General features: G+C 33.2%; 1 protein-coding gene across 1 annotated transcript; it reads left to right on the forward strand.

Annotated features, from left to right (window-relative positions):
* The first annotated feature begins 6,687 nt into the window (after positions 1-6,687).
* Positions 6,688-27,374, forward strand: LOC146540172 (synaptic vesicle glycoprotein 2B-like). Its single transcript, XM_085207492.1, has 11 exons — positions 6,688-7,069; positions 16,255-16,416; positions 19,717-19,879; positions 20,374-20,495; positions 21,722-21,960; positions 23,112-23,257; positions 23,931-24,054; positions 24,290-24,431; positions 25,390-25,546; positions 26,114-26,241; positions 27,167-27,374. Exons 1-11 carry the CDS (start codon positions 6,889-6,891, stop codon positions 27,244-27,246), a joined length of 1,644 nt encoding a protein of 547 aa, XP_085063618.1. The 5' UTR covers positions 6,688-6,888; the 3' UTR covers positions 27,247-27,374.
* Positions 27,375-27,609: the final 235 nt, after the last annotated feature.

Below are 27,609 nucleotides of genomic sequence, written 5' to 3' on the forward strand. Positions count from 1 at the left end.
GAGTATCTGGGCCGGATGCGGTATTCCCATTCCTTAGTCTTTATTAGATACAAGGAAGTCAATAATTATGTAATTTGATCTTTTCTTTCACTTCCGTTTTTTAGATGTGTCTGAGAAAGAAAGGATATAATAATTAATGCAAGTAATTTAAAATATTCCTTCCAAAAATACGTGGATATATGTACCTTTTTATATGTATATTTCAGAAACAACTGAATCGATTTAGATGAAACTTGGACTGCTTCCTAAATTTACAGTAGGTGTATGTACAGTTTCGGATGTAATAATTTCGTTATACGATTAAAATTTAGGTATTTTTTTTTTAAAATTGGCATTTTATTTTGAATACGACATTCATCATATAAAGAATAAATAAAAATTCATATATTTTATTTACTTTACGCTATGTCCTGTAACTGTAACCTCAGAACTAGTGTTAAAACACTCCCTATCCATTGAGACACTTCCGTTCTTTATTTTTTGTAAATACCGGCGTAACTTAACGCCGCGCTTTTTCCTCGTTAAACATAAAACTTAAAATGTTAAACATTTTAAGCCCCACAATTGCATTTAACGTCTTACGCGCACTTGAGCCACCACGCCATGACGGCCTATTAAAGTTTAACTTCGATCAAATTACTCTATAAGGCCAAGAAGTTTTTCGTGGCAGTTAGCTTCACATATTTAACATACAAAACGAAAATTAAAAAGAGAGAGATATGAAAATTATATATAAAGCAAAATATTTGATAAAGAAATAATATCAGTATATATATACTAATATTTAAATTTTGTCGGTCTAGTAACAAGGCAAAGCGCGGAATTAAATTGCCCTTGGCCTTGAAAATATGGCAGAAAGTATTAAAATAGTAATTATCATATTAATGATCACAATACGGATAGTAATATTCAATTGACTTTCATTATTAATAAAAAAAATCTATTAATACATTTTCTCCTCAAGGTCTGTCAAGGTAAAACATATTCTAAAAAAATTAATTAACATCAAGGGCAGTCTCTACAGCATTGATATCTAAAGGATATGTTAATAGCTACTAAGTAACGTATAACGGATAAGGAGCAGCAGGCAAGAGGCAGGCTTAAAACGGTGTGAACCCGCACGTAGCATAGCAGGGTATGCAGAGGGAACCCGGGAGCCTAGTGTTAATACACACCTGTTCCTATTAAGACACAATTCTGGAGGCATGCGTATTGGGTGGCGGAACTGAACGCCGCGTCTTGCCTCGTCGCACGCTTGTGCCCGAGCGCCACGACTGGCCTCTAGTATTCAGGGCATAGCTAGGCGGCAAGTCATAATAGAGCTATTAGTTAGGTGATAACGAGTAACCTGTGAAGAGTCCACTATACAGATCCTGGCTCCTGACGATGGCAGCGGACCATCTTGATGATATTATATATTACATTACAACTCAACCTGGTAAAAGCATGTTAAGAATAATTTTCTTAGGGAAGAATCAAAAGACTACGCGGGCAAAATCGCAGGTAGAAAGCTAGGGTGAATTCAAATTCAAATTCAAATACTGCTGCTTAAATTTAATAGCAATAATACGAAAATTAAATGTATAATTTGTTGGCTTTGGAGATTAATATGAAAATCTGATAAAATATATATATATATATAATTATCAATTCCATGCTTTTTTACGCACAGCATCGTCAGAGGGAACCCAGTGTTAAGACACTCCGTTCTTCACTCTGTGCTCAATTTTCGAGACATTGCATGTTGTGTAGCAGAACCCATAATTTGAATAAATAATAATTTCCTCGATTCTATTTACAATTCAAATATTATTAATCTAGCCCTGAAGTTAAACCAATTATAGTAAAAAAGTACATTAGTCTTGAAATAGGATTTTTTTAATTAATGAATACAATTTAATATTTATAATGAAATTCCTTCACTCATTTCTCACGATAATTTAAAATAATTTTATAATTATAGATAACAATTTATTTAGTTTTAGATCAGAAAATTAGGAATAACATCATTTATTTTACATCAACATTTGTAGACTAATATTATAAAAAGGAACAGTTTGTTTGGTTGAACTTCCTTTATCTCATGAACTACCGGTTCGGAATAAAAAAATATTTTTATTTTGATACTGGGTAGCCATTTCATATTCTAGCTATAATTTCCATTTCACATTTCTATTATATGTATGTATAATAATAACGCTTTTTAGGTCATATACCTATCTATTATTACTTTTTTTAATAACATTTATACAGCAGGATAAACAGGCACTCCATTACAATTAAGAAAAATTATTTACATTATAATTAATAATTCTCTTTTTTTTTTTTTTTTTTAATAATACCACATTAGTATCGATATTGTATTGCTAGTAATTAGTAATATTTCTCTTTATCTCTTAGTAATATTTCTTTGTATGCAAAGTTAAACATTTGCAACAAAGTTGCTTATTATGATTTATGACACAAAATTACACACTTTTTTGTCACTGTGTTCTAAGATAGCGTCATTTTCACATAATTTTCATTTGAAAATTAAACAGAAAACACCATCAAGAACTTTTTTGTAGATATTGATGTCCTATAAAACTGTAATAATTACTTTGCTCAATGAAATTATGATAATAGTCAATAATTTCCACAGCGTACATGGTTTAAGGATATTTTTTTCACACGCTAGTTGTCTTATTGTAAAAGAATTTTCCAAATCGGTCCTTCTCCTCACCCCTTTTGGATGGAATGTCCGATTTTAATAATTTAAAAAGTATTATACAGGTATTGAAATTATATTTAATAAAATATTATATAATGAGATAAGGATTAACATAGAGGTATGAATAATATGGTTTGATTATTGTCGACACTTTTATCATCTTTTAAAATGTAAAAAAGTAGTTATATTGGCATAACTACAGTACGTAGTTTACTTAAACTATTTCATTTTTATAAGGGGTCCCTCTTTCTTTTTTTTGAAAATGTAATATAGCCTATGTTGCTTAGTGAAGATGTAGTAGTAGATTTTGTTTGAAAACAATACAAACATACATACCAAAAATACAAATATTTCTTCATTATAATATTAGTATAGATAGGTATGACATTTAGATATTGCTAATTTCTTACGTTTCTATGTAAATTAATGCGTATCTACAGTATTTATTTTTATATTTCACGCAAAATATAACGGTAATTAAACTCTAGAATAATCGTTATATTGTGTCTAGAGCAATTTTATTTAAATAGTCGAAATAAAATACTTTAAATTGATATTGCATTTTAACCGACTTTTGTAAGAAAAGGAGGTTATCAATTCGACTTTTTTTATGTTTGTTATCTCAGAACTTTTGACTGGGTGAATTGGATTTTACTATACTGTTAAATGATCGTATGTTTTGACGATGTTGACTTACGCACAGACGGACAACAATTCGTATAAAAGTTTCGTTTTATCCTTTTAACGTACGGAACCCTAAGGTACGGACGGACGTCAATGTGGCTCAGTTAGAAACAGTACGCAAAAAGTGGCAGTCATGTTCACCTAGGACGACGGACGCCCGCATTCTACATCACAAAAAAAATCTTTTTGCCCCAATAGTGGAATTCAATGTAACGCTGTCTGGATCTGTACTACGCCTGGTTTTCTTTATATATCTCATAATACGAACAATAAGAAAAAATTGTGTTGAGGTGATGTGAGGAGTTGAGGCCAAGTGGAAGACGGAAGTTACTAAAAGGGAACAGAGTGTCTTAACACTTGATTCCCAGGTTCCGTCTGCTTACCCTGTTATGTGTCCGAATTACCCTGGGCACTTATATATGTATCATACAATACAAATCATAATTTTTACCATTTAGAGCCGCATGTGAAAACTAGTATTTCAGTACCGCTGTTCTGATAAGTTATCAATGATGACCTTATGGTCATTGTCCAAATTGTGCAAAACAAGTTTTATCATATTAAGTAACATTATTATAGCGGCCTTCATGGCGCAGGGGCACAAGCGTGCGACAGTGACAAGTGATAGTGAGTGAAACGCCTGTGGGTTCGATTCCCACTCGGGAAAAGAAAATATTAAAAATTTCTATTTCCTCGCTATGGTAACTAGAGGAAGTGCGATCTGGAGTAGGTACCGCCACTCAACATTTCAAGAAGGGAAGGAGACGCAATGACTTTTCAGACTCTTTTTGCCTGTCCTTTGCCTGCTGTTGTGTGCGGGATACAGCGTGAAGTTAAAAAAAGTTTTTTTTGGGACTTAGAAGTTTATTTTTTTCTATACTCGAAGTTACATGTAGATCTGGATATACCTATGTATGATATTAGCTTCAGCTTGATGGCACGCAATCTTGCGAAAAATAGCCTTAACGGACAGATAAACAGACAGACGGATAACAAAGGGTCCGTTTTTACTTTTGACCTACGAAACTCTAAAAAATAATGTAACAAAGTCATTATCGTCATCGTTTTAACATAAGAAGTTACGCATAGCCATTAGCCCTGCTATTTAAAAGTTATAAGTTGCCAAAATACTTTCAATAAAACTATATTACGTCATTTGATAAATAAACACTCACTTATTTTATCAGAAGTCATGAATATATAAATATAATACATGTATTATTATAAGAAAAATTCTGACTAAAGACATACATTCAAAATTAGTATTTACAAAAAAATTACACATTCAAAAAACGATAACTAGACAAGCTCATAACATCTCGCTTAGAACACCTAGAACTAAATATGGAAGAAAAAATATTATGTATGAAGGGGCAAATCTATATAACTCATTACCAAAGGATCTTAGAGACATTACTTCTTTAAATTCATTTAAAAAATTACTTAGAGTACATGTATTAAAGGATTTCTCAACATTCTGAAACATACCATAATCCAAACTTAGAAGCATACAAATAACAATAAATGGCTAATTAATCATGTGAAACTTATTCTATTTACAAATAATACCAAATGTATTAAATTATAATTAATATTATGTTTTCGTAAGCTAAAGTAACTATCATTGTGGTCTCGGCCTTATATTTGCTCAAACATGTTTATGAGTTGATATGTTGAACTACCCCCAAAGCAAATTATTATTTACTAATTGTTGTAATTTTTCTTTTGGATTGTTTTTTGTGTTGATTTATGTTTATAACTAACAAAAATATATTTGTAAGCTACGCTGGACGGCGATAAGATATTGTAATATATATAAGTATATTCTCAGTAAGTGAATTGTAAATTCTATATGAGAATAAATGAATTCTTAAACCGTATATTTTAATTTTAATTCCTATAAATGCTTTAAACATTTAAATTACCTACTGATATTAGTATTTTATGGACGTAATTCTTGTATTGGTCCGTGCCCACCCCAGAATAGACTCATGCCCATCCCAGTAATTTTACTAACAAAGAACCTATTTGTTAAACAGTGCTTTAAAACCAAAAAAGCTAAACAGTGTCTTAACACTAGGCTCTGTCTGCTTACCCTGCTGTATGTGCGGGATACAGCGTGAAGCTGATTTTAGAGCTTGTACTCGTATTAATTAAACAAAATGCAAATATATCATTGCTACATCAAATAAGCTATAACATTATAAGGAGGAAAAAGCATTATTTAATTCATCATACATAAGTACCTAATTAATATTTTAGCAAATGATGATATGAGTCAAAAGCGTGCGTGCGACAAAGCGTGAAAATAATATAAGGTTCCATTACTTTAAAGTTTTTGCCCTCTGGTCGCTTCGCCCGACACGTATGCATATTGGTTTTTATTTCAACTCTCCGTTATATCCCGCATATAGCATGGTATGCAGAGAGAATCTAGAAATAAGACACTCCGTTCCCCAGTTACCGCTAAATTTTCGAGCCGTAGCGCGTTGTGGGGCGGAACTCAACGCCTCGCTTTGCATCGACACCAGACCGAAGAAAATTAAAATATTAATTATTAAATTTCTTCGAGTGAGTTGCGTCTGCAACTTGAACACGCTTCTGTCTGCGCCGTGACGGCCTCACATTTTAATGATAAATAATTGATAATTAAAAACCCCCGAAACAAACAGCTTTAAAAAGTAAACAAACAATTAGATTAGATAGAATTAGATTACATATTTTCTTTGCGTTTTGTTACGAGAGTGGTGATAGATAATAAATCATTCCCCGGAATGGAAATCGAACCCACGACCATCAATTACAGTCAGACAGCTTGAAAAAGTCAAAAAATAACAAACAAAAGCACACACGAGTGTCTCGAATATGAAATTGCTTCACTCGTACGCATCGAAGTGTTTCAGCAAATCAACTAACGTCGGTCAATGTATTGTCAACTTTAAATTTAGAGCACTACGGTTCACTGTACACTATACAACTAACATTAGCAATTAATTAACCCAACACCCAACAATAATACCTATCATTATATAAATAAAGCTGGTTTTGATATGAAAAAATTGGTTCACAAAATCGTCATATAGTCGCTTACTGTGCAGATATTTTTGCACATTGCATTATAACACTTATTTCAATGATATAAAATACACAAGATAATCTCTCTAAATAGGCCATAAAGTGTTATGAGACGACAGGCGATTATATGATTTAAATATATACAACTAAAGACTATAATTGAATAAATACAATGTTTAAGCATTCACGCTTGCACAGTATCTCGGTTAACAGTACATTATAATTATTTAGTATACACCGGGACCCCGCAAAGAACGGTTGGGGGCTAGTTAAAATAACCACGTGTTCAATAAATTTAACTATAACACGAAAGCAAATTAAATAAAATAATAAGATTAAGAAATGATATAAACGATTTGTGAATTTGTTTAAAATTTAAAATTTCTTTTGAATTAAAAAATAATAATTTGGCCGCAAAAATGTCTCAAGATAATGATAATAGTTCATCCGATAGGAGCTTAGAAAGGCTGAATGAGGTGAAATCGTTTATAGAAGCAAGCAAGCGAAGTGCTGAGAAAGTTGGTGACATGCAGGTGGACGCGGAAAGGAGCTTGGGGAAGCTCAACGAGGTTGTTTTTGAAGATGCGTTTGAATTAACAGGTATTTAATTATTAGTATTGAAATATTATTTATTATATTTTTAGTGTTTGAGACCAGTGATTGTGTGGTGGCATAAGCTTGTAACGGCAAGCGCGACATGTTGTGATTCGATTCCCACTTGAGGAAATGAAAGTGAAAAGCTCCTTCCGTCTAACCTAAAAAAAATTGTATTACAATCTTCAAATTGGTCAGGTTCAAAATTAAAATAAGTAGTTATTTGTTATACTATAATTTTTAAAGTTCGATTGTATTTATTTTTGGAAATTATGATTTTTTACTTTATTTATTTACGTGTTTAGACCTTAAAGATAATATATTTGACATAAATAGTCCTATTTTTATTTTATTTTTATCGTGAAGCAGGAAAAACTCAATTATGTGTAGGTACGTAACTTACTACTGTACTAGTTTGGTCCATTTATGGGACTTTTTTCCAAGCTTTATGCCTTTTATTTATTACCTTTTACCTGCGGCTTTAACTCCGATGTCAAAGGAGTACATTAAGTATGACACAAAAAATTTAGCTGGCACGCTCGGATCGCCATAATTAAAGAACAACAACAACAACAAAAAAAATAGTGTCTGACGTAGTTCCTAACTCGATTTGGGTTAACTATTTTTAAATTTTTTAATATGTTATTCCACACTTTGGAAAGAAAAATGCTTTATTAAAAAATGGGTTCAAATCTCGCTACTTTATTTTTTTTTACGTTTTCAAAGAAATATTTCTGTATCTATACTAATATAATAAAGCGGAAGAGTTTGTTTGTTTGTTTGAACGCTAAGATCTCTGGATCTACTGGTCCGATTTACTATGCTTTTGTTTTGTATGAAAGCTACATTCTTCAGAAGTGCTATAGGCTATATAATATTACATTACACATATGTACTAATAAATTAAAGTACTTTCTAATTTGACATGCAATTTAATCTGCCATGTTAATAACAACCGGCGTTGCTAAGCACCGGTTTGCAAAGTTTCTTTGTTGTTTTAAGAAAACGTCACCCAAAATGAACTTATATTTTGATATTCATCCTTATAAAAATAAATATATTATATAATAATTAATTAATATTCTTATAGTTCAAGCAGGCGTAGCCGCGTCCGGGTCCACTAGTTATATTATAATCAAGATGATGTTGCATAGGCTTTATTCGGTATACATATAGGCTTTCCAATCCAACCAAAAAGAATTTTTCACTTCCAACCAGTCCCTAGTTTCTAAGATTAGAGCGCTAAACCAAACCAGCTTTATAATATTACTGTAGAAGTATAGATTTACCTCAACTAAAATCTCATCTTAGAACATTTTCATTATGTGACTATTCGATGATAGTAGGTTCTTGTATCTAATCGGAAAAATGGTCTGGTTAGATATTCCCGTGTTAGATACTAAAACATTGTCTACGTCATTTATTATTAGAGATATTCAACTAATTATCTTATATTTCTTATTTTCGGGTACGTTTTTTATTTATAAAAGCTCAATAAAAATGATTTCTTTGAACCTTGGTATTGTAAACAACTTATAGGCCATTGACCTGACTAATTTCGTTATATTATTTACGTATATATTGTAAAAATAATTGTAAAAATATCATAATTCGAGGAAAATTATTAATTCAAGACGTTGCGTGGGAAATTGCGGAACTCAACACCGCACTATATCTTAAAATCACTTCATATATAAAAACAACAAACCACATCTTAAAATCACATCTGAACCTTACCATGAAAAAACACTAAGAAATAATATAATATAAATTTTGAAGCCGTGACCGTCACGGTTGGCATAATTAGACTTTACATGGACTGTAAATCTTAATTGGATCACGAATGCGTCAAGATTACACATACATACTCCTATTATATGGTATTTCTATGATAACTAGTACATATGAGAAATAGCACATTTCTCTAACGAATCACCAACGGGGCTTTGTCTCGTTATTAGAGGGAAGATATAAAAATAATCTGGAAACTGCACGAGATATGTATAAAATACATTAAGAAATAAGAAAAACAATCTCAATGACGTATTATTCGAATACGAATAAATGAGCAAAACAAAGGTTAAATAAAAAAGACATTTTGAAAATATTTTGTACCGGTTCCGCTTTTTTGGGTGGATTTTTATACGTCAAAGTAAAAAAAGACAACTTGTTCAATGTTGTCTTTTTTATTCCCGTAGGAATTTTCAGATTTTTTTTCTTTTGAATTCCCTTTTATTATGCCTATGGTGGCTCATTGGCACAAGCGTGTGACTGTGAAGACTTCAGGTTGTGAGTTCGATTCCCACTTCAGGAAATTAAATATTTAATATTTTCATTTCTCAGCTCCGCGAGTTCCGCTACTCAAGTTCAATGCCTCTAGAATTCGGGGGAAAACGGGGACGGCGTATCTTAATCGTAACACTCTCACACAACGACAAAAGCCGGAATTGAGCTCCACAAACGCCTCGAAAAATTCAACGGAAAGTGAAGAACGCAGTGTCTTGGTTCCCCTGCCTCTGCTTCGTGCGGGATATAGCGAGAAGTTGAATATATATATATTTGAATATATATATTTATAATATTACCTGATCAAAAGCCAAAGTAGATTCGTTGCTAAGACGGACTTATATGTGTTCCTCTTCCTTGTGACCGTGACCGTTGTATTAGCAACAAGATCAATTACAGTCCTTAAAATATTTTGGTGGAATTACAAGGAAACCTGTTTAATACTGCCTGCTAATACCAATGAACTAATTATTTATTAATATATTAAATAATATATAATAAGATCCATGATTAGATGTTGCCATTTAACGCACAACGCTTCCGGCGGAAAGTGGGTAACGGAGTATCTTAACATTAGTTTCCCAGGTTATCTCTGCCTACCCTGCTACGTGAACACATATCTCTGTCAGTTTTCTAAAAATACTTAGCGCTAAGCCCGCCTTTTGTACTCTTCCGTTTCTGTTGAGTAGAGACTGTGATCAAAATAACGTATTAACGTGCCTTTCTCGATAAATGGACTATGCAAAATAAAAGTATTTTTTAAATTTCAATTACTAAGACGTTCCTGATATCAGCGCGTACAATCAAACAAACACTTTGTAAAAGGTCTATACCTTTTATAATATGTTATGTAAAAGGGTTTGAATAATGCTGAATGCAAATACGTATAATGTTACTGATACCACAGGGTGAGGACATTGAACTTATCTACCGAAACGTGAATTTTACTTTTCAATGCTAATTTTTATTTTATTTGTCATAAAATACCTACTCAACACGCAATGCCTTGAAGTGTTCGGGGAAAAGTGGGGAACGGAGTGTTTTACCACTACTAACCCTCTGCGTACTCTGCTACGTGTGGGATACAGTGTGAAACTGGTTTATTTTTTTTTTAATTTAAAATTCCCGTAAATTTTCTTATAATTTTCACACGTATTCACAATTTTTTTTTATTTAACGCTAGAGAAACTATGAAGAGTATTTAGAGTCACGGCATGGTGAGTAGGTACGCTTATATAAAATACTACAGAAGTTCCTAAAGCTGAAGGGGTTTTCTACACAATAACTTTATCTTAAACTTATCTACAAAAGAAAACAATATTAAAGACGAGTCGAGTAAATTAATGTAAGCTTATAATACGAAGTAACTTCTTATTACATAACCAACGTTAACCATGATTTCTAAGAAAGATCTTATTTTTCTCTTACTTTTCATCATTATTTTATCATATCCATGTGCTGGCTATACTCACTGAGAAAATTTATTATATTATTATGGTAACGGGCCAAATCGTGGCGTTGATGAGGTCCATCACTTAACACGTGAAGAGATTTCAGTGAAAAGTTGGGAACAGAAGTGCCTTAACACTAGGTTCCCAAGTTAGTTAGTGTGAGGCTAAAAAAAACTTGAATATCGCTTCATGGTCACAAATAGATAATTCATCCATAAAAACTTAAAACATAATCAAAATATAAAATGATATCACTTCCCTAGTTTTTGTTCGGCGTCGACGGGTTACCTACCATGTTGTTGTGCATTAATTATATTTAAAAAAAATATATACTTGTAAGGTTACTTGCTCATTAGTTGTATATTATTATTAATTAAAATTGGCAAAATTATTCTTAAATGGTGTTCTACGTATAATTATTTGAACGTAGCGAGATTTATTTCTAAGGGCGTTTCTTGAAAAAAGTTTATTGTTATTAATAATTATAACATATAGTATATTTGAATAAAACTGATATTATGAAAACAAAAAACACGACTGCTCATATATGATATGAGCAGTCGTGTTTTTTATTTTTTATAAAAGGATTTTTTGTTTTTCTAATAATAATTATACTTATATACTTTAGCTGTATCATTGAAGCCATATTTACTCGTATATTTGATATCCCTACAGGGGTAATAAAAATCAGAGGGTTTTTTTACATTTGCGGGTGCCGTTTCAAACAATTATAAATTTGTCACCATCACCATACCAAATGTCAATAACCGCTTGTAAGGCCATACCATCCGCAGGAACGGATCCTTACATATATATGCATATATATACATATATAAAAATTTAAGATGGCTACATCAGATAAGCTCAAAGATATCATATCATAGCAGTGGCGCCTTATCTACTTACAATGCAGCGGCACAGCGTGTGACTGTTAATGTAACGATTGTGGGTTCGATTCCTACTTGAAAGAATTAATTTTCATTTCCTCGTTTTGGTAACAAAATAAATGGTAATATATTTTTTTGCACATGAAATTGTTGTAAAAATAATAAAATGTTATATTAACGTCCTTCAAAAATAGAATGCAAGTATTAATGCAATCTATATTATACTTAAAAAGACAGCGGGAACCCGCTGGATTCAAAGGGCGCAGGACCGGACGGAGTGGCGAGCATTGGGGGAGGCCTATGTCCAGCAGTGGACCTTAAAAGGCTGATGGATGGATGGATATTATACTAGCGGCTCGCTCGCGGTTACACCCGCGTGAACTATGTTATTATTAATTTCTGTCTCCATGACTACGTCATAGTGACGTCTATGCATAATTTGAGACTCCTAGCATTTGTAGTAACGAAGTTTCATACAAACTTTCAACCTCAAAAACAAGAAATCGAATATTGCAAATTCCCGTCTTAGCAACCTACGTCCTATAAGTAACTCCTATGCAAAATTTGAGATTCCTAGCACTCGTAGTTTATGAGATTTCGTGATGAGTGAGTGACCTTTCGATTCTATATATATAGATTTAGAAAATTTATTTTGGTTTAAAATTGACATTAAAAAAATTTAAAATGTTTAATACATTTTTTGAAATTCAAATTACAATGTTTCCGTAAACAAATTTATTTATTATTTCCAATTTATTTATACTTTCAAAATTATATTGTTATTCTTCCTTTTGAATTTTATCTTCTTATTTGTTTTTTGAAAACGTTGTGATATGGAAAATGTTATAAATTAAACTTCTTAAGCCTACTTTTAGATTGCAACTTGTATAAAGTATGATGTGTTTCCTTGTCTAACCAACTTACATGGTAGTAGGTACATCTCGTTCCAACTATTTTCGACCTGTATCTATTCTACCAGGATTTATTAAAATTTTTGGAAAACGTGACTACGAGTGAGGACTCACTCTTCGGACCTCTTTATTAAAATAGTGTAAAAAATCATGTACAATTTTCAGACTACCTAACACGAATATTGTTATTCTTGAATAATCCGTCGACCCTGCTGAATCTACGGTATTTTTCGGTATCACCATTTACCCCCACGAGTCCCCAACCCCCATTTTTGAATATTTTCTAGGCGAATAGACTTAGTTTAGGAGCTTTCGCGGTTCAAAAAATCAAATTATTAAATAACATGAAACAGCTCGCTTTGTGTACTTCAGCTACTCGCATAGTATTATGTCTTATCGCGTTTCACTTTAAGGTTATTGAAGCCGGGATTAAATCAATTTTTATCTTGCGGAACGTGTTAGCGGAACCTATGAGTTACACTTTAAAGATTTCCTAAGGTAAAAAGTTGAAGAAATTTAATGAAAAATATTAGTGATATTACCAAAATGAAAAATATTAATAATTTACATAATATTAATACTAGAAATAGACTTAAACTTATACCACATGTAACCGGATTACAGCGAGCCCCTAATTTTTTAGGATCCCAGAAAACGTCCGAGAACGTTCTATATCACGATTATAAAATTTTATTTTGAATAGATAGACGTATTATTTAAAGGTTACTAAATTAATGATATTGTAAACGATAACTCGCTTTGTCACTAAGAAATAGGTGAGGATTTGTAAATATTATAAATAAAAAATACATTCAGTTTCCTCAAGTGGGGATCGAACCCGCAACCAGCCGCGTTTACAGTCACCAAGCCCTGTGCCCCAGCGCCACGGCTGGCCTCTTCATTTTGTACTAGTCTTAGGTATAAATGTGATGCGGTAGAACTAGAACTAGATTTTCTGGTTATGTACCTAGTTGTTAGCCGAGATATTTTTAGCACCGTCCTAACTAAAAATGATTTATTATAAATTCATTTAATAATTTTAATTATCTCTTGTAGGTATAGTTTACCGGGTAAAAAAATAGTTTAATCTTTAAAAAGCTTTTAAAAAAAACATTAAATCTTTGTGAATTTAATGATTTTTTTTAAAAGCTTTTATTTTTCAAAATATAATTCCATAATGAAATATTTTTTGGTTTGGTAATTTCTTTTAATTAATTCACTTTATGTTTCCTTAGTTGTGCTCGGTCTGGTAACAGGAACACGCGCAGTCTCCAGTTCCTAGTCAAACCTAGTGTTAAGACACTCCGTTCCCCACTTTCTGCCGAACTCTGGAGGCATTGCGTATTGACTGGCAGAACTCAACGCTGCGCTTTACGTCTACACCAGAGCGAAGAAATGGGAATATACATTTAAACAAATATTTCATCTCCTCGAGTGAGAATCGAACTCACAACCAGTCGGTTTTACAGTCACCCTGCGCCACGACTGAAAAGAAAGATTAAGAGATCAAACACCTCAACGTATTCGTGAGCTTAAGTAATAATATCGAGTTATACGAGCATTATATAAAGTGAATAAAACCAGTTTTAGTTGACAAGTTCAAGGCAAAATGCCTTTGCATTTTTTTTTGGGTTCACTGTACGATCTTTATAGTAATATTTATATATATATATATATATATATATATATATATATATATATATATATATATATATTATTAGCTTCACGCTGTATCCTGCACATAGCAGGGTAGGAAGGGGGAATTTGGGAACCTAGTATTAAGACATACTTACTGGCATATTCTGAAGGCATTGTGTGTTAGCGGCGGAAATCAACGCCGTGCTTTGCCTCGTTACCAGAGCGTAGGATGTTATTGTATTAAATATTGAATTTCCTTGAGTGAGAATCAAACCCTTATCCTGTCTTAGCGTAGCGTTTACGTCACACGCACGGACACTGACCTCTTAAATGAAGATAAAAGTATATAAAGTAATTACAAAAAAAAAATGCTACTTAATCTTTTTCAAATATTAAAGAAAATGATGGAGAATCTAAACAAATCTACATATTTTTTTATTATCTTTCTTTCGTTGTTATTTTGACATTAAATGATCGGAAAGTACAGAACATAGTGACGAATCACTATTTATCTCATATAATTGCATCATAAAAATAGAATGTCAATAAAATGCTGTATATTATTCAAGGAAAATAAGTATAAATAAATTTAATTGTAACACTTTTTTACTATTATAATTTTTAAACGTCAATCAATCCATAAAATAATTATGATAATAAAAATAAATATGTTTATTTGTTTTTCCTCGGTAACTGACCGACACGACAATGTGTGTGCAGCAATTATTTATTACGACATTAAGCTGATAAGTAATAATAATTGAAGTTCCGCTCAAATATATAAGAGCGCGAGTCGGACTTGCGCATCGAGTGTTCCGTACAAGTTACAAAAGTTGAAAAATATAAGAATGTCGAAGTATGCACTATGCTGTATAATGTATGTTTTTATTAGCTTAGTGGTGCATCAAACTTGGTAACCTAGTGGTAAGATATTGTTATTAAGAAAGTTCCGTGCTTCACTTTTCGCTAAATTATGGTAGCATTGTGTTTTAAGTGGTGTAACTCAACGTCGCGCTTTGGTTCTTTACCCGAGCAAGGCCTCGCTGATGATATTAAATATTTCATTTGATCGAGTGAGAATCGAACCCATAACCTCTCGCGATTTGCTTGGCTCAAAAAAAAAGATTTTTTGTGTTCCAAAAAGTGTGTAGACGTGAGTATTTTATAATATAACAAACCAAAATATTTTTTTGTCTTGTATAAGCACTTTCGCATCAGATAAATTTCAGATAGATATTGCATTCCTATTAGATGTGCAGTCTTGAAAAAAAGGACGGACAGACAGTCAGACAGACAGACAGACAGACAGACTGACTGACAGACTGACTGACTGATTGACTGACAAACGAATGTATAACAACATGATCCAATAAGCATTCCAAAGTTTCCTTTTAAATTACGGAACCCTAAAATTATAATTAATTTCTTGATATCTTAATGTCACTCGTAACACTTTTAAGATGTCTGCTTATAAATATACACATACGATGGTAGCAGGTTCAAATCTCCAGTCGAGCCAGTCGTGGCGCAGAGGCACAACTGTGCGATTGTAAACGCGATAGGTTGTGGGTTCGATTCCCACTCGAGGAAATGAAATATTTAATATTTTCATTTGAATGAATAATCATGTTGTTTATACATTAATTATAAGTAAATTCTGGATTTTAATTTATGTATTTCCACCAATTTAGATTTTACACTAATTGAAAATGTTTTGCGTATAGAACCTATAAATTTCAGGTTCATTCATGGTACATTATAATTGTGCTATAAACGAGTAATTTTTTTTTAAATAAAAATATCTACACTTCTATACTAATTTTATAAAGCTCTAAAGTTTGTTTTGTTGAATGCGCTAATCTCGAGAGCCCATTTATCGATCGTACCTAAATCAAAGAATCTAGAAGTTCCCAAAAATATTTTTTTCCGTATATCGTCCACGTACAGACAACGATCAGTTACAATTTAATTATATATATAGATTTAATTCTAATATTTATAAACTAATTTGTTCTCAGGTCACGGCCGCTTCAACTACATAGTGTTATTAACCAGCGGTCTGATAATGCTGAACGTGTCCATCGAGTCGGTCGGCATGAGCTACGTGATACCGGCAGCGGAGTGCGAGCTAGGATTGACTAGTGAACATAAGGGGCTTATTAACGCCGCTGCTTTCTTAGGTAAGTGCGGAGAGAAGAGAAAGAGAGAAAAAGAAATCTATTGATGATTGTTTCTTGCTGTACCGAACGTAGTATTGAGATTTCCGTACGCCACACACCGCTCAATTATAAGGATATTGCGTGATGAGTGACGGAATTCAACGCTGCTATGTGTGTTATTTTATTAGAGCGAGGAAATTTAAATAATTTATTTTCTCAAATGGGTTAACAGTCATAGTTGCCGCTGCGCCACATTGTTCTCACTGGCTGGTTGTATTTTGGTTTCCCTTTTTATTTTTATACTAGCGGACTCGCCCGCTTGAACTACGTGAATAATTATTTAATATCCTATAGGAATAGCAAGATATTATGAACCTTAATAATTAAAACACATAGAAAAATAATAGTAAATAAACTTGTAAGGGGAATAATATTGTTAATAATAGAAAATATACCAAAGGAAATTATTGATATTGGAGTAAATAGTAATTACTGAAAAGACGAAAAAAAATAAGTCAAAATCAATATTTAAAAGTGTCTAAATTAAATATATAACGAAAAATACAAAATATGTAAAAAAAATGTAATGTAAAAAAACTAATAGACTACTCAAATAAGTAAAGAGAACCAGACATAAATATGAATTATTAATAAATAGCAAATAGCCACAATACATATGTGCAAAACAGAGATCAATCAGCCTGCGCGCGAGTTGGAGCTGACGTGTCGTTGGCTGTCCAAATTGTATTTGGACAGCTGTCTCCCAAGAGTGAAACAAAGTGACATGAGAGTGGAAGTATTTGATTTGAATGTAAATTGCCTGCTGTATGCAGAAGATGCAGTACTCATTGCATCATCAGAATGCGAAGGAAGAAGGGTGTGAAAAAAAACGGTCTAACACCGAATGAGAGTAAGACAAAGGTTTTGGTATTTCAAAGAAATGAAATAAAAAACATAAAAAAAATATGATTTTATTTTTTTCTCGCTGTATCCCGCACACAGTAGGGTCGGCAGAGGGACCCTAATATTAAGACTTTCCCCACTTTTTGCCGAATTCTGGAGGCATTGCATGTTGCAACTGAACGCCGCGCTCTGCCCCAGAGGGAAGAAATGAAAATATAAATAAATATTTCACTTTCGAGTGGGGATCGAACCCACAACCGTGGGTGCGAGGGAAGCGAATATAAAAATTGACACAACCGTCAGCTTCGTCTGCCTGTTCGGGTCTTTCCGTAACCGTATTCTGAAGGCATTGGTTGATGAGTGGCGGATCTCAGCTCCGCGTTTTGCCTCGTTACCAGAGCGAGGGTAATGAAAATATGATATATTTCATTTCCATGAGTTTGAATCGAACTCACTATCTGTCGCGTTTACAGTTGTACACGCTGTAGTAGTCGCTGCGCCACGACTGGCCTCCTCATCGTAAAGATCATTATCATAAATGGATGATATATAAAAAATAAGGGAGATCGTAAATAAAAATAATATCATTAAAATATTGTTTACCTAAGCGATCACAAGGTAGAATAATTAATAAGAATTAAAATATTGCAAGTTTATTATGTTTTATGACATAATAAAATGATTTTATGTCACTAATAGTCAAATATAAATGGTAATGAAAAGTTTATTATAATATAACATGGCAACATAACAATATGGCACAAGGTGGGTAATAAGGCAAAGAGCGCTATTGTGTTTCCGTTCCCCTCTTTCCGCAGAATTCTGAAGGCATTTCGTGTTGAGTGGCGGAACTCAGCGTTGCGCTATTCCTCAACACCAGAGCGAAGAAATGAACGTGGCGTTCATTTTCTGGCCTCAAGAATTTTTATAATAAAATAAATTGGTTTTATGTTACTGATAATCAAACATAAACTTATTACGACGAAACATATATAAATAATGATATATTTTATTATAATATTATTGTTGCATAAGCACGAGTACACAGTGTGAGAGCACACTTACCTGTTGTGATAAGGCACGGGCCATATCATTCTGCACTTCTTTGACTTGATTGAATTAGTGAAAATAATCTCCTATTCACACTATTCCAATATTTAGCAGGATTTTTCCTTGTATTTTAGTTGGTTATAAAAGATTACTGCTTCAGTTTCACGTTATATCCCGCTCACAGAACCTTAACCTTAGTGTTAAGATACTCCGGTCTCCACTTTCTGCTGAATTCAGGAAGCATGGCATATTGAGTGGCAGAACTCATCGCCGCCCTTTCCTGAACAACAGAGCGAAGAAATGAAAATATTAAATATTTCATTTTCTCGAAGGGGAATCGAACTCACAACCTGTCGCAATCTGAGATCTATCCAACAATTATATATTATATTTTTTTTTCAATTCGAACTCGTAGCTTTATAATATTGGTAGGTATAGATAAAAAAGTTGTAAGGTTTTCCTTATAACTCAATATCAAATTGGCTAATTTGGAACTGATATGTGGAACGATTGCGAACCACACGAGGAATGCGATTTCAACGATTCATTTTATAATTCATTTCATATTTTTTAACTGAATTGCTAGATTTCGATTTGTAAACCCTGGAACTAAACGCCGCGAAAGCATTATGGAAAATCTATCATTTTCGCACAACTGAAATATGAATCCACAACTATCATGTAGATAAGTAATAGCTTCATAACAAAGTAAGCTTTGTCTAGTAAATCGATATATATAAATAAAATTTAAGAGTGTCTGATTTGAAAATAACTATGTTTTACAAGTGCACATAGTTATTTACACGATACCAAAAAATAAATTTATTTTGATGTCTGTCTATCAGAGTATGGTTAGGGTAATCTTTGCAAAATTTTTTGGTTGCAATTTTTTTTCATATCTTCTATCTTATAGGAGCTTATGTAGAGAGAGCTAATCCCATTCTCGACCTTCTGTTTATTTTATTTGCGTTTACAGTGAGAAGCGGCGTACAACCCCGCATATTAATACCTAATCAAAAGAAAAACATTTCAAACATTTTCCTATGAGTTAAAACTGAACCCATAACTATCGTTCCTAATTGTCCGCGATGCCGATATATGATAAAGATGATGATTTACAATTATAAATAAATATATGTTGTCCCTTTTAACGTAACATGAGGAAATTCATATAATTTTTACAACCTACTAGTCGTAGTTCAACACAATATGATCGTATAATAAGAATTTAATATTTTTATGAATAATAAAAATAAGATTCAATAAGAACGATTCAAACGGAAGCCTATTTATGCTTCTGTTCGAATCAAACAAACAAACTTCCAACAACAAACAAACAAATTTCATATTTTTATTATATTGTTACAGGTATCATAAGCACATCATTTCTCTGGGGTTACCTGGGGGATCGCTATGGCCGACGAGCTGTCATGTTACCAGCTATGGTGGCGTCAGCGGTGTGCTCTATAGCTTCTTCATTCTCAACTAATGTATGGATACTCCTTGTTCTGAGATTCTTCACTGGATGTTTGTAAGTACTTTTTTTTGTTTTTAGCTTCACGCTGTATCCCGCACTTAGTAGGGTAGGCAGAGGGAACTGGGGATCTGGTGTTGAGACTCTCCTCTGCCATTAAACACTTACGTTTTCCATTTTTGCGCCGATTTCTTGAGTCATAGCGTATTGAGTGGCAGAAGTCAACGCTGTGCTTTGCTTCATTACCAGAGCAAGGTAATAAAAATGTTAAATATTTAATTCCCCGAGTGGGAATTGAATCCACAACCGTCGCGGTTACAGTCGCGCGCTTGTGCTCCTACGCCACATTCGCCACGGCCAAATACTGTTCATCAATCAATTATTTTTATAATAATAAAAATGATTGTAGCTTTTAATTAATATTGAATATAATTTACATAAAAAGTCAGGAAATTACTCAGTCAGGACTTCGCGTACCGGGCGGTACGCTAAGTCCAAGTTCAATTCCTGACTTATGTAATTTCTATATACTATTTCTCCTATTATTTCAGAGTATCAGCGTCCAGTGCAACGGTTTACGCGTATCTTGGTGAGATGCACACGGGTTCCCGACGTGCGGCTGCCATCGCTTGGGGTTCCGTCTTCATTTCATTTTCGTTTATCATCTTACCAGGTATTTTTATATATTTTTTTCATGTTACTCCATATTGAGGATCTTATCAAGACACTAGTCGCGTTTATAGTGGTTTTAAAATCCGTAATTTTTTTCGCATAAATTTTAACTTAATTAATTCAATTTCAACTTAATAATTTAATAAAAAAAATGCAAATTGAAAATGTAAATTTAATATATTTTTTATTAATGACATTGTAAATAAACAAATCAATGGAAAGTTGTTAAATAATTAATCATTCTCTTAATTGAAAACAATCAACGGAATGGGAAGGTCTTACAAAAAAAGTATGAAAATTATCCACACGAGGCCGTCGCGGTGCAGCGGCACAAGGGTGCGCCTGTAACGCGACGGTTGTGGGTTGGATCCCCACTCGAGGAAGTGAAATATTTATTTACATTTATATTTTAATTTCTTGCTTCTTCAACGTCTTCAAATCTAATATAATCATAAAGATTTATAAAAACAACCGAAGGTGGAGAACGGAACCTTGATTCACTATTTTTAGAAATCAGAATAACAAAGAAAAATGAAATAACATTCACATATGCGTCGAAAGGTTATATCGATATTAACCCTGGTACCTTCCGTACTCTAATCTGATAACGAAGGCCCGCAAGGGATTTAGGTCAGGAAAGCGGAGTAGGCTACTTGTAGGTTATAGATTGTAGCCAGTTCAAGGCTAAAGATAACTTCATATATTGAAAATGTATAGATTCTTATAAGAAATATTTTGAGGCCGGTGAGGCGCAGTGGTGCACGTGTCTGACTGTAAGCTGAATAGGTGTGGATTCGTGACTCCCGGTAGTGCTTATTATTTTTGTTTTTTTTTTCCACTTTGGTAGACAAAATTACTTCCGTTTTCCTATATCATAATTTTACCCTAAATATAATTATAATTTATATATTTATTAGCAGTTACTAGACTATTAGTTCAACGTATCTAAGTATTATTATTTTTATCTTCATCGTCTAATAACCTCTGTTATCAGTTATTATAAACACATTTACACATATTATAAATACATTTACAGTTTAAGATTCCGAATATAGAGAATAAACTAACAGAAAAATAACTTTAGGAATACTTATTTTTATTTAGAAAACGTATATAATTGGACGTAGTCGGATATGAAGCCGCGCCTCTCGGAACAATCTGAATAATTAATTATTCTGTCATTGCATATATGACACATACCTATTTTTTTATATTTAATTGTTGCAGGATTAGCGTGGATGATAATCCCGGGAAAATGGTCTTTCTCATTCTTTGGATTCAATATTGTACCTTGGCGTGTGTTCATCTGGTCGTGGTGTGTCCCGGCGTTTCTTTCAGCGTTGGCTCTGCTATGGCTTCCTGAGAGTCCAAGGTATTTGCTTGCCACCAGTGGACCTGAGAAAGCACTGCCGGTTTTGGCCAGAATGTACGCTTGTAACAAACGGAGTAAAGAATGTAATTTTCCAGTGAGTACTACTTTTATTTTTGTATATTGACACATACACAGAGAACTTAATGAAAGACCATTCTGTCTTCCACTTTCTATTAATAATAGAATAATAAAAAGAGAGCACAGGCTCTGTTTAATAAAATGATTGGGTCAAAATAGAGACTTTAAATTATCAACTCAATCGATATTTTTGACCTGAACAAATAGCCATAATCGTTTATGACATTGAATGTCGCGCAACTCATTGCGCAGTGTCTCGAATTCCAGTGAAAAGCGCTGGATGGAGTGTCTTAACACTAGATACTTTAGCCTATCCTACTATACCAATACGAAATAAAGAGTATAGCAATGACTGTTTGTTTATTGAGGAAAACCTAAAAGTCTGATTTAAGTCTGATCGAAACCTGCAAGCACTAAAAGTCTGATCTCTATTTTCTGTCTAATCTTGAAAACATTCTCGTTACTGAATGACTCATAGATAACGGACACAAAAAATGGACTTAGAAAGTTGATATTTAGGTAGTGTCGGAGAACACTATAGCAGACAATACCTCGATAATTCGGCGGAAAGTGTGTTAATAAAACCGAGTGTCTCAACAATAGTAGGTTTTCTTTGTCTACCCTCCTACTCGCGGGATACAGAATAAAGCTAAAAAAGTAAATGCATAAAATATAGTAGTAACTGACGAATCACAACTGCAAAAGTTTTAGTTAAATAATCAAGTAGATAAGTTACGTCCTTGGCCACGTTTTATTTGACATATAAATGTAATAATTGTTTTACATTAATTTTATCATTGTTTAAACACTTAAGTTATTTACATTTAATATTTATTGTCTGTTTTAATAGAACTAGATTAGTCATTTTAAAACGATTATGTAGATAATTAGTTCTTGAATAATAACTCGTCCACTACCGTGTAACTGCGGACGCAACAGGTTGTGGCTTCGATTCCCTGTCCCTGTCGAGGAAATGTAATATTTTAATTTTTTCGCTCTGGTGACGAGGCAAAACGCGACGGTTAATTCCGCCACTCAACATGCAAAGCTTCCAGAACTTGGCAGAAAGTGGGGATCGGATTGTCTTAGCTGTCGGCTCTCTCTGCCTACCCTGCTACATGCGGGATATAGCGTGAAGCTAATAAAAATGCAAATATTATTTTTCAGGTGGAAAGAATTGTAACTGGAAGCACAGAAGTATCCAAATCTGGAGGATTTGTGGGCGCTTTGAAGAACATTACTCTGATGTTCCGGCCGCCTTTACTAAAATGTGTGATTATATCACATACGTTAATGTTTGCCGTGTTTATGCTGTAAGTATGTTTTTGTCCTATTTTCTCAGCACTGTAGTATATACAGGTAAGCAGATAAAATCTATGTAAAGAAAGTTACTCTTCTTGCTAATATCATGCAAAGATAGTTTTAGCTATTTAATGTTAATTAAATTATAATTGACGTTTTTGATTTAATTACAAGTCTTGTTTGTAGTTTAATTTTAAACATAAAACAATAATATAGAGGACACTGGGACAGTGGGGTCCTCATGTTTTTAGGTGACCTTCCTCCAGTATTTTTCAAGGCCAACCGAGGTCACTCAACTAATAAATTTTAAATTTAAATCTTGCCCGTACATTTATTAATGAATTCATGAATCTAATATTAATGAATAAATTTATTAACCTCTTAACACTAGGTTCCCTACTACTCTGCTCGTTGTGAATGAGATGTTAGCAGGGTAGGCAGAGGAAATCCTTAAGCGAAAAGTGAGGACTCCATTCCCCACTTTTCGCTGATTTTCCGAGACATTGCGAGTAGAATTTAATGCTGCACTTTATCTTGTTACTAGAACGAAGAAATAAAAATATGAAATATTTCATTAACCCGAGTGGGAATCGAACCCGCAGCCTATCGCGCTTGCAGTTACACGATGTGTCACTACGCATATTTTATGCTTACTCATGTTTTAATGAAATAAATTATTTTTAGATCAAGTGGCCTATACGTGTGGGTTCCGGATATACTAAACAGCGTGTTACGCAGTACAAGTGCAAACAGCATCTCGATATGTCATATAATTCATGAAAAATTCGAAGCCACGAGGAATTTGACGGTAAATATTGCTCTTCTATCTCTTTTCTGGAGGTTTTAGGATTGGTCAAGCGCGAGTCGTTATAGGCCAACGAGAAGTACAATTCTAATAAAAATTCATAAGTTTAAGTTTATGGGCGTGTGCTGTAATTTTCTCTACAATTAACCATAAATATGAGTTTCAATATTTTTTTCCTGTGTATTTCTACTTATTGAATTTTAAATAGTAGATTAATTTATTTTTTTTACACTTTAAGGTGATGCCAGGAAACACAACCTGCCATTCAGAGATAGCGGTGCGAGTGTTTCCCATATCGATGGGAATGGGCGCCGTGTTCGCCGTCATGTATCTAGCTATAGGCGTGTTTATTGGAAGGATAGGCAAGAAGACCCTTTATTGTGAGTATTTTTGATAAATTTATATTATTAAATAGCTTTTACGTCTGACATAAACGTGACGAGTTATGGTAAAGTGGAAAAGCGCAGAGTTGATTTCCGCAACTCAACACGCAGTGCCTCGGCAATTCGGTAGAAAGTTGGGACGGAAGTGTCTTAATGGGGGCGGAATTTCTTGAAACTAGATTCCCAGGTTCCCTTTACACAACTCTCCCCTCTCTCCGTCCATTCCCCCCTAACATCTAGCATTCATTTTAATTTATAAATAAAAACTTATATCATTTTAAGGAATGTTGCTCGACAAAATTTGCTATAAATAACCGATTTATTGAATTGACTTTTTCATATCGGCATCGATATTATTTTTAAAGTGATGTCATTATTAGAAAACAAAAGTAATGCTGATTAGTAAATTAATAGTTATGTCAAGCGGGCGAAGCCGCGAACAATGTGTATTATAAGAAACAATAGGAAGAAAATATTTACTATCAAACCTTTCATTATTTAAGTAGGTCACTTCGTAAAATATATAATATGTAATGACAGCTGGTTACACAGACATACGACTAAACTAGAACAATATGCTGCTTTTCAATACAATAATTAGAAAGTTTTAAAATAAATAACAAGATAAATATGTCCATTGTATTTTATTTTGTTACGCCAGAGTTTCACCAGGTTTACTTTGTCTACACTTTTGTCTACTAATATGCGGAATACAGCATGAAGCTAAAGCCTCATTGGCGAAGACCGTGAGAATTAGTTATTTAATAGTTTAATTTCCTCGCTCTATTAACAAGACAAAGACCACACGTGGCATTGGGTTCCGCCATTTAAAACGCAACGTCTCGAAAATTGGGTCGTGCGTGGGGAACGAAATGTCTTAACTGTAGGTTGTCTCGGCTTACCCTGCTATATGTGGAGAAGATAATGAAGCCAAAATCTGTTTTCTCTTTCGCAGCAAGTATAATGGTGATGTGTGGTATTGCAACAGTGGGCGCGGCGTTCGTTCCCCAAGGGGGGGCGGCCACGGCGTTACTCATTTTAGCGCTGTGCTCCGGCTGCGGCGCGTCCATACTTGCAGCTATTGCTGTTGATGTATTTCCCACTTGCTTGAGGTAACATTGAGAGAGTGAAGGGGTAAAGTTTGCAAAAGCAATACAAAATGGATAACGAACTTATTTTTATTATGGCTAAGTTCTGATGCATGCTAAAAGTTTGAAATTTTATCTGTTAAGACCATTTCTCTCAATATGGTTAGGCTTATGAAGCTGAAATTCTCAAATGTTCAGAGCCCTTTGGAGCACAGAAAAGAAATAAGGTTTGAAGGCGACGCAATCAAAAGATACGCGATATATATAAAAAAATATTATTAATAGAAAATATAAAATATTGGAAACCTACCTATACAAAAAAATATTTAAGTTTTTCAACTTTTATAAATACAAACATAAATAATAAATCACGTTTCCGTTGACAGTCATGAAATTTCAAAATAATTCCAAAATTACTGATTTCTTATTATTTTTCTTTTTATTTTCTTACAATACCTACTATTTTTTTCAACTATATTGTTTTTATTTTTCCTTATAATAATAATATTAACTATGTGTTACTAATTAGTGATTACGTAATAATTTTAAAGCATTACCCTAGTAAATATTTTGTTTTTTTTGTTATAACAGAGCAATGGCGATGTGTGTTATGTATATGGTGGGTCGTACCGGAGCGGCAGTGGGTTCAAATCTATTGGGGGCAACCCTGGACATGCATTGTCAATTGGCTTTCTCAATTTTTGGAATTTTCTCTGCAGGTGAGCTAAAATATTTTAACTTATTTTCTTCTTTGAAAAGTCAGTTAAGTTGTCACCCGTTACATGAAATCGAACTTAAAATCCTTTATATTTAAAATGTTTACATAAAGACATATAAAATAAATGTTGACTCAATCCTAACAGAAGTGTAAAACGATATGATTGTGAGTTCGATTCCCATTCGAGTAATGATTGCGAGAAATGTGTGAAATTATAATAAGAAGAAACTTCTCAGCATTTCATAGATTAATTGTAGGTACGGGTTTTGTACCTGGGACTTAGTAGGGCGTAAGTAAAGACTTAAAAGGCTTCGGCGAAATGGTCATTAGCTCACCTTCACTGTGCGCGCAGGAGCAGAAATAATTCTACTAGTGACGCCTTCCAAGTATATTCTAGATATGGACTGATAATAATTCTAGACAATTTGAGATGTTTTAGCAAATTATAGAGAGATTTTTCTGTTATACCTCATGTAAGAAACAATAGGAAGAATAACGTATTTACTTCTAACGCGTACTTATTTATAATATTATGTTTAGAGGCGAATCCAGCCCTTAAAAAAGTTTGTGGGCACAGCCATCTTAAATTGGCCAAATGCGTCAATAAACTATAAACTTGTATGAAGATTAAAAATGTGACTTTTTGCTTCACGCTGTACCTATACCTGTTGTAGCAGCGTAGACAGAGACGACCTAGTTAAGACCCTCCGTTCTCCACTTTCCACTGAGTTTTCGAGAAATTTTTAGGTGTCGAGTGGTCGAACTCTTAGCTGTCATCAGAACGAGAGTCTTTGTATTGTCATCAGAGCTGCGAAATGAAAATAATAAATAATTCATTCTGCCTATTGGGAATCGAACTCACTACAAAATCAATTAAGTTAAAAAATATATAAATTTTGTAACTCAGTTATTTTCTTATATTTCAGGATCAACGCTACTAATAATATTTTGGCCGAAACCGGAAAGTGTGAGGGAGGAGATGGAGCGGAAAGGTCTCACATACTGATTTAAATAATAAGAAAAACAACCCCGTGTGTTAATGAGACTGATTTTGATTACATATGTAAATGTGAATATATGTTTCCTTATAAGGTGTAATTATCTAAATAAAGTATCTTTGATTTTATATATATATATATATTTTATTATACTATCAATAATAATCCTTTTTAGTATTTCGCGTTATATTTAATAATATAATGAGACCATCGTGACAAGCACGGCGTAAGCTGACGGCTGAATGAAGTATATTCCTTTCTCTGGAAACAAAACTAGAACTACAAACATTTAAAAAAAAATGTTTTTTTAAGTATATTATCGAATTTGGCGAAAGATGAAAATTTGTTTAGCTCTAGAGGGTAGGCAGAGG

The sequence above is a fragment of the Heliconius melpomene genome, chromosome 3 (genome assembly GCF_056956725.1).
Source record: "Heliconius melpomene rosina isolate 202511_hmr_F chromosome 3, ASM5695672v1, whole genome shotgun sequence".
NCBI classification, from domain to species: domain Eukaryota; kingdom Metazoa; phylum Arthropoda; class Insecta; order Lepidoptera; family Nymphalidae; genus Heliconius; species Heliconius melpomene.